Source organism: Corythoichthys intestinalis, chromosome 2 (genome assembly GCF_030265065.1).
Source record: "Corythoichthys intestinalis isolate RoL2023-P3 chromosome 2, ASM3026506v1, whole genome shotgun sequence".
Taxonomy (NCBI): domain Eukaryota; kingdom Metazoa; phylum Chordata; class Actinopteri; order Syngnathiformes; family Syngnathidae; genus Corythoichthys; species Corythoichthys intestinalis.
Window position 1 is genome coordinate 17,996,321 of NC_080396.1, and position 11,535 is coordinate 18,007,855.

At 39.0% G+C, this 11,535-nt stretch overlaps 1 protein-coding gene across 1 annotated transcript in view; it reads left to right on the forward strand.

Moving 5' to 3' along the window:
* The window catches only part of LOC130912217 (alpha-1,3-mannosyl-glycoprotein 4-beta-N-acetylglucosaminyltransferase C-like), a 43,880-nt gene extending 38,931 nt beyond the window's left edge, over positions 1–4,949 (forward strand). The window contains exon 6 of the mRNA XM_057830135.1: positions 1,032–4,949. Coding sequence (XP_057686118.1) covers positions 1,032–1,939 — 908 coding nt within the window. The 3' untranslated portion in view covers positions 1,940–4,949. The remainder of the gene's footprint in view (positions 1–1,031) is intronic.
* Positions 4,950–11,535: the final 6,586 nt, after the last annotated feature.

The following is an 11,535-nucleotide window of genomic DNA, read 5'->3' on the forward strand; positions in this document are numbered from 1 at the left end:
ACCCTCAGCACCTCACTTCCCGCGCCTCCGTATGCAAATGCCTTGATTTGGTAAACGTTGGTAAATGCTCGAGTCCTCACATCTCTTCTTTTCATGCAAAAGAAACCTGCAAACGATTAAAACTACCGTATTGGCCCCAATATAAGACAGCCCTGATTATAAGACGACCCCCGCTTTTTCAAGACTCAAGTTTGAAAAAAGACTTTTTGAACACCAAATTAATTTTTATACAGAATATAATTACAGTACATCCGAAACAAATGATTATAACAGTATTTTTAAGAGAAAAAGCATGTTATTTTGCCTCATTAAAATCTTAATATCTGACCATATAAATATCTAAACTAAAGTGCTATCACATCCGTAAATGAATGGCTTCTGGTTTTTGAAATGTAAATAAACCAATCTATTGTGATAAAACAACAAAATTTCAATAACTGCACTAACCATCAAAGTGAAGTCTAACTAGTCTCGAAACAAATCTAAACAAGGAAAAACATTGCAATAAAATCATGCAAACTTGTTAAACTTGAAAGTAGCTGAGATCAGTCATGACAGAACATCACTTCAATGATATGTGGCGCCATCTACCGTCGTGAATGGGGAGAGTAGCTGAGATCTGTCATGACAGAACATCGCTTCAATGATATCTGGCGCCATCTAGCGTCGTGAATGGGTATAATGTCTAGAATGCGGATATAAGACGACACCCTCTTTTTCAGTCTTATTTCAATGCAAAATACACAGTCTTATATTCGGGCCAATACGGTATTTGTAACTATTTTTTTACGCTTTCGCTGCCATTGACAGCAATAGCCGTCAATGAGGGAGGACAGGAAAGACTACAGTATAACAGTGCAAGATAATTGTGACATTTTAACTCATTGGCTGCCACTGACTATAATAGACGTCCCATCCATTTCGGCGATGACCGACTGGCAGCAAATGATAGCTTTCATTCATCCCAGTCAAAAATAGATGGGTCAGTGGAAGTCAATTAGTTAAGTGGCCTCTCTCTTCCTCTCCAACAGGTCTAAAGAGGAACTACAATGATTCTCCAGAAAGAGTATCGTACCGCTCCAAGCAGAACCTGGATTATGCTTTCCTAGTGCACTTCAGCACACGCCTTGGCAAATACTACCTTCAACTGGAGGATGACGTCTCCGCCGCAAAGAATTTCCCCACTACTATAAAGAATTATGTTGAGATGCAAGAAGCCAAGAAGAAAAGCTGGGCAATGTTGGAGTTCTCCAGTCTTGGCTACATTGGAAAACTCTACAACTCTGCTCACCTCCCTCTGTTGGCGCGTTTTCTCTTTCTGTTCTATCAAGAAATGCCTTGCGACTGGTTGATGTCTCACTTTCGAGTGCTTCTGACTCAGAAGGAGCCCATCCATTTTAAGCCTTCATTGTTCCAGCATATGGGATTTTTCTCATCTTTCCAAGGGACTCGCAACCACCTCAAAGATCAGGATTTTGAGGAGAGTGTCTACTCCAATCCTCCAGCTGAGGTCTTTTCCAACATGTCTCCCTATAAGGACCACGTTCCCCAACTGGCCTGGGAAGCTGGGAGAGGATTCTTCTGGGGCCGCACCCCAAAGAAAGGCAACTACTTGACTGTAGTGTTCACAAACCCTGACTTGGTCACGGGAATAACTGTTGAGACAGGGTTAGATGGGAAAGACACTCTGGCCTCAGCACAGGTTGAAATAGGACATGGTGTCATATCCACTGCAAAAGAAAAAACCTGCAGGGATTTCATTTTATTGGGCTCTTTAGAGAATGGGCGGTTTGTGAAGCACGAGCTAGACAAACTAAATGCCTCTGCCTCCTCTTGTTTGAAGATACAAGTCACGGCTGAGCAGAAGGGGTGGGTGATCATTAGAAAAATCAGGATCTCAACAAAACCCAGCTCATTTACACAGCACGCACTGATGTGATTTGGTGTTTCATATCAGGTAGAACAGTAGTTTTTAACTCATGGCGGCGGCAACAGAGAATATCTGTGACTGGCAGAAACAGGGTATACAGTGGGGCAAAAAAGTATTTAGTTAGCCACCAATTGTGCCAGTTCTCCCACTTAAAAAGATGACAGTCCTGTAATTTTCTTCATAGGTGTACCTCAACGATGAGAGACAGAATGAGTAAAAAAAATCCAGAAAATCACTGTCTGATTTTTAAAGAATTTATTTGCAAATTATGGTGGAAAAGAAGTATTTGGTCACTTACAAACAAGCAAGATTTCTGGCTCTTACAGAACTGTAACTTCTTTAAAGTGATCCTCTAACTTAAATACATGTAGGCTCTAATAAACCACAATTGTTCTCTTGTACTAAAATATGTTGTTTGAAACACGTAAAATGTTAAATCAATGGCAATATTTTATAATATTTACAACATATTTTGATCGTTAGCTGGCGCCATGGTTTGCGGGCTCGCAGTGATGACGTCAATCCAAATGTGTAGCGTGTTGAACAATTGCTTATTGCTGCCTAAACTCGCGAAGTAAAATGCCACGATGCGCTGCTTTTGGATGCAATTTCCAGTCAAATGGAAACAATGGGAGTGAAGTGAGTGGTCAAGGTGGAATTATTATTTTTAGTGAATAAATGTGCATAAGTGGAAGCTTCTCCCCCTTTTTGGTCCGTGTATGCACGTATCCTACCCACCACGCATTACAACTGGCGCCCGAACATTTTTCCTGGCTCCTCAGTCAAGTAAGGGATCTGTCTATTTTCTGGATCCGACGGTCCCACCGCGTCTGCAATATTGGTTTCGGATCAGTCCATTTTTTCGATTCGTCGGTCCCACAGCGGCTTTTCGGATCAGTCTATTTTGTGGAATCGATGGCATGATCGCAGCTGCGGCATTGCTATGGGATCGGTCTAATTCCTGGATCTTTGAGTGAGTAAAAAATTGGATTACTATTGCTATCTTTTATGTTGACTATTCTTTGTGGGAGTTTTCACCACATCATACTAAATAATTAAAGCACTATAGCACGCTACAGTGACGACAGTGACTCTGACGTTGACCTTACAACAATGTTGGAGTTTGTCAGGGACCGAGGGAAGAGTGGTCAAGGTGGAAATATAATTTTTTGTGAATAAATGTGCATAAATTGAAGCTTCTCCCCTTTTTGGTACTTTTATACACGTATCCTAGCTACCACACGTTACAATGTACAAGACATGGATTACACAAGGTGTGCTCTTTAGCCTGTACTGTATGTAAAGCACACGACATCTCTGGATGCTATCAATCTACATAATTATATTGGGATAAGTTCGAAAACGCAATATGCTTACCTTGAATATCTGCTTTTAAAAACCGGAGTTCCAAAAAGCATACACTCTCGCTCCCAACCGGAGTTCAACAGCACTCTCTCGCATCACTAGTTTTGCCCAACTTTTGTCTTATCAGGTATTTGCTGCACACATTTTTCCCTGAAGCTCGTCTTGTGAACGACTGACAGTGCTGTCCTGCTCTTCACTTTTCAGATCTGGTTCAAATAGGAAGGGTAGAACTGACGACATGTTGGGAAAGCTAACGAGTGACACGCTGGAATTTCGGCAACGGGACCGGTGACGTCACGCACTGCGACGTAACAAGAATGGCGCCCTATCACTTAAAATAATTTTACAAACTTTAGTAAAACAAAAACATTAAGAGGGGTTTTAATATCAAATTATTATAACTCATACTAACGTTTATCTTTTAAGAATTACCTGTCTTAAAAATAGAGGATCCCTTTAAGAGGCTCCTCTGTCCTTCACTCGTTACCTCTATTAGTGGCACGTGTTTGAACTCATTCTCAGTACAAAAGACAACTGTCCACAACCTCAGTCACACCCCAAACTCCACTATGGCCAAGACCAAAGAGCTGTCAAAGGACATAGAAAAAACAAAATTCTAGACCTGAATCTTGCTGGGAAGACTTAATCTGCAATAGGTAAGCAATTTGGTGTGAAGAAATCAACTTTAGGAGCAATTATTGGAAAATGCAAAACATGCAAGACCACTGATCATCTGCCTTGATCTGGGGCTCCCCGCAAGATGTCACCCTGTGGGGTCAAAATGATCCCAAGAACAGTGAGCAAAAATCACAGAATCACACAGGGGGAGCTCGTGAATGACCTGAGGAGAGCTGGGACTAAAGTAATAAAGGCTACTATAAATACTAAGGGTGTCAACAATAATCGATGCGGGGCATGGACAATTCGATTCGATGCGGGCAACAAGCCGAATCGATTCAGTGCATTTTAAAATATATATGTACGTTCAAAAATCTTCGCTGCGCAATTCCGGTGATGCAACGGATTTGGTTTCCCCATTTGTATTATTCTCATGTTTCATTTTTTACACACCGCATAACTCTGGTCAAGTTTCCCACCAACCTCGTAGAAGCCAAAATGTCTCCAGATGTCTGCTTTCAATGTCTTAGGTGCATCAATAATCTTTCTCGCTCCCTCTTTCTCCGCTTCAGCCATTATGTTATGTCCTATCTCTTAGAGGTTAGATCTTGTGCCCGAACCTGATTAACATTTTGGGCCCGACCCGACCAAAATGTTAAGCATTCACGTTCGGGTCGGGTCGCTGCGCCGGACTAATAAATTATTTAAAAAAAAAAAAAAAAAAAGGGATAAAACCGAGAGCAGGCTCTCTGTATTGTGCATTTGCTTGTGCACGCACATGAACGCCGTGGCCCGCATGTTTTTTTTTTTTTTAATATTAAACTTTCCCAGCGTTATTTCGTTGTGTAAATGCTTTTATAATGATCATAAAAATATGTAGACTATTTAAACATTAAGAAAACTTGCGTTTTTTTCTGCCAACTGAGAATTCGTTACGAAAAACACTTTTATTTATGCACACAAAGGCAACACATGTGATCCTTTTGAATCTTCTCCTCTGTGTGTCTGCAAAACCGCATGTTTTTTTTTTTTTTTTTTTTTAAATATAAACTTTCCCGGCATTATTTGGTTGTGTAAATGCTTTTATAATGATCATAAAAATATGTAGACTATTTAAACATTAAGAAAACTTGCGTTTTCTTCCGAGAATTCGTTACAAAGGACACTTTTAGTTATGCACACAAAGGCAACAGAAATATGATCCTTTTGAATCTTATCCTCTGTGCGTCTGCAAAATCCAACGTTTTGTTTTTTTATATTAAACTTTCCCAGCGTTATTTTGTTGTGTAAATGCTTTTATAATGACCATAAAAATAGACTATTTAAACATTAAGAAAACTGCCAACTGAGAATTCGTTACGAAGGACACTTTTATTTATGCACACAAAGGCAACATAAATGTGATCCTTTTGAATCTTCTCCTCCGTGTGTCTGCAAAACCCAAAGTTATTTTTTTATATTAAACTTTCCCAGCGTTATTTTGTTGTGTAAATGCTTTATAATGATCATAAAAATATGTAGACTATTTAAACATTAAGAAAACTTGCGTTTTTTTCTGCCAACTCAAAGAAATGAAAATAAATTGTTGCTGCTGCGTTTTTTTTCTGCGTCACTCCCAAAAAAAAAAAAAAAAAAAAAAAATTCGGGTTTTTCGGGCTGGGCCTGCAAATCTAGTTAATTATTCGAGCTCGGGCCGGGTCGGACTTCAATACGAGCGGGCCGTGTCGGGTCGGCCTGGATTTTTTAGGCCCGATCTAACCTCTATTGCACATACAGTACAAGGCCTACATTTTACTTTTGTTCTACATTGCAATTTCATTGATGTTTTGTTTGCAACTGAACTGATCCCTGGATTGATATTGCGATAAAGATGCTGCTGCACTAAATTATTTTCTTTGTTGTTTTCTTTAATATTTACTTGAATATTTTTATTGATGGGTCGTTGTGACTAAAATACAGTGACTGTTATTACTGATTTTGCATAGGAGTTCATAGGAGTGTGAAAGGCTGCTACTGTGTGTAAAAAAAAAAGAAAGCCCAAGCACTAATTAAATGCTGTTTTTAAAAATATATATATATCTGCTACATCATGCTTTACCACATTTTTTCTGCAAAGGGACCAGGACACCTGATTCATGTAAAGGAAAGGATTCGTGTAAAGGAAAGGATGAATGGGGCCATGTATTGTGAGATTTTGAGTGAAAAAATCTTTCCATCAGCAAGGGCATTGAAGATGAAACGTGGCTGAGTCTTTCAGCATGACAATGATCCCAAACATATTGCCCGGGAAACAAAGAGTGGCTTCGTAAGAAGCAGTTCAAGTCCTGGAGTGGCCTAGACTGTTTCCAGATCTCAGCCATATATGAAATCCTTGGGGGGAGAAAGTCCTTGTTGCCCAACGACAACCCCCAAAACATCACTGCTCTCGAGGAAATCTGCATGGAGGAATGGGGCAAAATAACTGCAACACTGTGTGAAAACTAGGGTTGTTCAGATCATGTTTTTTTGCTTCCGATCCGGATCGTTTTAGTTTGAGTACCTGCCGATCCCGATATTTCCCGATCCGATTGCTTTTTTTTGCTCCCGATTCAATTCCAATCATTCCCGATAATTTTTCCCGATTATATAAATTTTGGCAATGCATTAAGAAAAAAATGAATTAAAACTCGGACGAATATTTACATTCAACATACAGTACATAAATACTGTATTTTGACAATAAATCCTCAAGAGGGCATTTACATTATTAACATTCTTTCTGTGAGAGGGATCCACGGATAGAAAGACTTGTAATTCTTAAAGGATAAATGTGACTTTGTGTATTGTGACTAAATATTGCCATCTAGTGTATTTGTTGAGCTTTCAGTAAATGATACTGTAGCCATTTAACTGTTCTGCCCAAATGCATGATGGGAGTGCAAATATCTTCTCTGCGTTGGGAAATAAGATTAGGTGTTAAGAAAACGATCAACTACTACCTTATTTCCCCTCATTGCTACCCACGATATTTCTAATTGTTGAGAGAGGGATTGTAAGGCATTAGCCAATTAAAAAAAGCTCCAAAGGCTGCCAAAATCCACTCTACTCATTTTACGCTGCCTTTTAGCTCTATATATGGGTAAAACAGCGCCATTATAGATTCAACGTGACAATGTGTGAGTGGGTCGTGCAGCGCATGCGTTAATTGCGTTATTTTAACGTGATTTAATTTTTAAAAAATTAATTACCGCCGTTCACGCGATAAATGTAATAGCCCTACTTCAAGCCAAAACTAAAGTGGATGAGTGTAAGACATTTTGTCTGTAACGTTAAATACAATTAGAAAACAATTTAATTAAAAAAAATATATTAAAAGGCATGTCCGATATTTTTTTGCTGATTCCGATACTTTGAAAATGACGTGATCGGATCGGGACATCTTTAGTGAAAACCTTTGAAGACCTACAGAAAACCTTTTGACTTCTGTCATTATCAATTAAGGGAATATATTAAGTATTGAGATGAACTTTTGTTCTTGACCAAATACTTATTTTCCATCATAATTTGCAAATAAATTCTTTAAAAATCACAGTGATTTTCTGGATTTTTTTTTTCTCATTCTGTCTCTCATCGTTGAAGCACACCTATGAAGAAAATTACAGGCATCTGTCATCTTTTTAAGTGGGAGAACTGGCGCAGTTGGTGGCTGACTAAATACTTTTTTGCCCCACTGTAGCGGCAGTTGATGTGTTTTGTTCTCAATGAACACTTTACTGGCGTGACCTGCATGTTCAGGTCTTGTCCTCTCTTCTCTCAGCTTCTTTTGATCAACCATTTTCAACTATCTTACTGACAGTGTTGTCAGTAACACTTTACTAAGTAATTAAGTTAGTTACTAAGTAAAGCATTACTGTAATCTGATTACTTTCTTTCAGTAACGAGCAATCTAACGTGTTCATTTTTCCAAGTCAGTAATCCGATTAAAGTTAGTTTCCTTTGAGCCTGTGCGTTACTATTTTGTTTTTGCCTAATGTTTGTAGAATGAAGAATTCTGTAGTCATGTACAAAGAGCATTTGAATTGAAAACATTGCTCTCGAGTTTGGGAGTGACATCACATCTCACATTTTCTCATCGGGGAAAAAAAAAACGGGTCACGTGTATTACCATGCTGTTTGAGCGCTGTCTGCCACGGCGGTCAACAACATTGCCGCTTCCTCGTCAGAATGCTAACAGTGAAAGGCAGGATATGTACCGCAAATGGCTGCCTTTGCTCACTGGAAATACAGCCATTATTTCACATTTCTGTCCAGTAAAGATGACAAAAATATCTCAGTGCGTTGCAAACTTTGCGCTGGCTGAAATGTCTGCAGCTAAAAACTCTACATCCAATTCAACAAGGAAGCACTTGGAATTATAGCACGACGCGACAAAACTCGAAACAAAGCCTATAGGTGACAAGACAGCCAGCACTTCTACAGTTTGTAACCAGCCTTTATGCACAATTTGTTAGTGTTTGTAACCATAGGCGGAGTTTTACTTTTGTGGGAATGGGGGCAAAGCATGTTGATGACTCTGGGGAAAAAAAAGTCAAAAGTTTGGACACACCTCATCATTTTTGCGTTTTATATATTTTCGCTACTATTGTGAATCCTCCCTGAATACATCAAAACTATGAACGAACATGTGGAATGGCAAAAAAAAGAAATAACTGAAAACAGGTTTTAAATTCTACATTCTTCAAAGTATCCATCTTTGAGGTGTCACCAAACATTTGGCCAATACTGTATATAAACGTATATATAAAACTGTTCAAGTTCAGTTGTTGTTGGTTGCGTTTGAAAGCTTAGGTTTACAGAAATTCTAAATATCCATCTTGCCTCCACAGGTGTAGTTTTGGGTAAGCAAAGCAAAACATAGTCTCTAAGGTGCTAGTCACATGATCTGCTCGAAAAATGATTTTGACCCATTATACGTTGTAGGATTCTTGTTCATTTCACTAATTTTTGTTGTTTTATTGCTTTACAACTTTTATAGACAATATTTTAACAGCTAGGTCTTTATTTTAAAGGGGAATTTTTTACATTAGGCTTTATCTTGGAGTTAGCGGGGGTTTATTTAGTCGTTGGAGTTCATTTGAACAAATTCCGTGCACTTTGTCAGTTATTTGTTAGTTTCAGGGCTCCGGAGTGGCTAAGCTAGCGTGAGTCTTTGGTGGTTGAAATCAACTCCATCGCTCCCCCACCCCCGTCCCCCTCTTTCCCTGGTCAACAGGCCCCCCACATGGTGTCAACTGGAAATACATCTAGCTGACGATAGCACCAACATACTGTATTAGTAGTTAGTCTAGAACAGTGGTGTCAAACCGATTCCACAAAGGGCTGCAGTTGGTCCTGGTCTTTGTTCCAACAGATCCAGCACTGTTCAACCAATGAGGTTTCTGCTAAAATAAGCAGCACCTGACTGCACTCAACTGATTACACTTGTAAAACACCAGATTGGTGAAAAGTTCATCTCATTTCGTTGGAATGAAATCCAGTACCCACTGCGGCCCTTTGAGGACTGGTTTGACACCTGTGGTCTAGATGTTAAATGTATTTCTTGTTGTAGTTTGTGTTTCTTTTCTTTCTTGTGTTTCTTTTCTTCTGTTCCCCCATAACCCCTTCCTGTTCGCTGCTTTGTCATAATAAAAGAGGTATGTTGAATGATCACAATGGGAGTATGTCAGACTCTCAATGTGAAACATTAAAACTGTTCAGACCATCCTGGCACTTCCATTCTCCATGTCAAACAGCTGAACAGGACAGGTTTAAAAGAAAAAAAAAAAGGAAAACAACTCCATCAACTAATTAAACCCCCGCTAACTCAATGTGAAAAATTCAATTACATGCGATGAAATTTTTCTGTTGTCATTTTCATGTTGACGCAGCAAAAGGAGAAAAATTGGTTAAAAGTAACTGATAAGTTACTTTTAAAGTAAATTAGTTACTTTGATAGTAATCAGTAAAGTAACTAGATTACTGTTTTGTGGTGTGATCAGTAATCAGTAATTAAATTACATTTTTTAAGTAATTTGTGACAACACTGCTTACTGGCGCATTAAACATAAAATGAACAACTTTCTAGGAAACATCTTAGGAATAATATCTGAAACTTTGTCATTTTGTGAACAGGTGCAGCTTGCGCTTCGGAAAGAGGGTGGGATGCATTCGATTGGGAGTATACACTGCCAGCTGGTTTGCATCCAATCCACGTGCTTTATTCCATTTCCTTTAACGATTAGTACTTTGCCTAACGAGACGAAAAACTGGTTTGCTCAGTGGAAGGTTAACTCACACTTGGTATGAGTAAATACAGCATAACAACTGCGCTCGCAGGTCCTTTGCAGGAGTAATGTTTCACGTTAGCTCCTTTCAGATAGGTGGAAAGACCGTTAAAATCCCGGGATTTCAGTATGACAATGATCCCAAACACACAGACAGGGCAACAAAAGTGGCTTCGTAAGAAGCATTTCAAGGTCCTGGAGTGGCCTAGTCAGTCTCCAGATCTCAGCCATATAGAAAATCTGTGAAAGTCCGTGTTGCCCAACGACAGCCCCAAAACATCACTGCTCTAGAGGAGATCTGCATGGAGGAATGGGCCAGAATACCAGCAACAGTTTGTAAAAAGCTTGTGAAGAGTTACAGAAAACGTTTGGCCTCCGTTATTGCCAACAAAGGGTACATAAAGTATTGAAATGAACTTTTGGTATTGACCAAATATTTATTTTCCACCATGATTTGCAAATAAATTCTTTACAAATCAAACAATGTGATTTTCTGTTTTTTTTTCCACATTCTGTCTCTCATGGTTGAGGTTTACCCATGTTGACAATTGCAGGCCTCTTTAATATTTTCAAGTGGGAGAACTTGCACAATTAGTGGTTGACTAAATACTTATTTGCCCCACTATAGTTACCCTTTTAAACGTTATTTTTCAATTTTTTTTTGTTGTTTGGATCAAATTGTCATCTAACATCGGGGAAAATGCGACAGTAAAAAAAAAAAAAAATTAAGCGATAGTTATGAGGTAGATATCCGGGACTTTTTTTTACAGACGCCAAATTTTTCATTGTGACGTAATTCGTTTAAAAGTTTAAAATATGCGAGTGAATAATTTTTTAAGTAGTTTCTTTTTTTAAACTAAAATTTAGACATCTGTCCAAAACACATTCTCCCAGTCCTCATCTGGATCATCCAAATGCTCTCTAGCGAACCGCAGACAGGCCTGGATGTGTACTTTCTTCAGCAGGTGGACACGTTTGGCAGTGCAGGATTTGAGTCCCTGGCGGTGCATTGTGTTACTGATAGTAGCCTTTGTTACTGTGGTCCCAGCTCTCTGTAGGTCATTCACTAGGTCCCCCCGTGTAGTTCTGGGATTTTTGCTAACCGTTCTTGTTATCATTTTGAAGTCCGTGTTGCCCAACGACAGCCCCAAAACATCACTGCTCTAGAGGAGATCTGCATGGAGAAATGGGCCAAAATACCAGCAACACTGTGTGAAAAGCTTGTGAAGAGTTACAGAAAACGTTTGGCCTCTGTTATTGCCAACAAAGGGTACATAACAAAGTATTGAGATGAACTTTTGGTATTGACCAAATACTTAT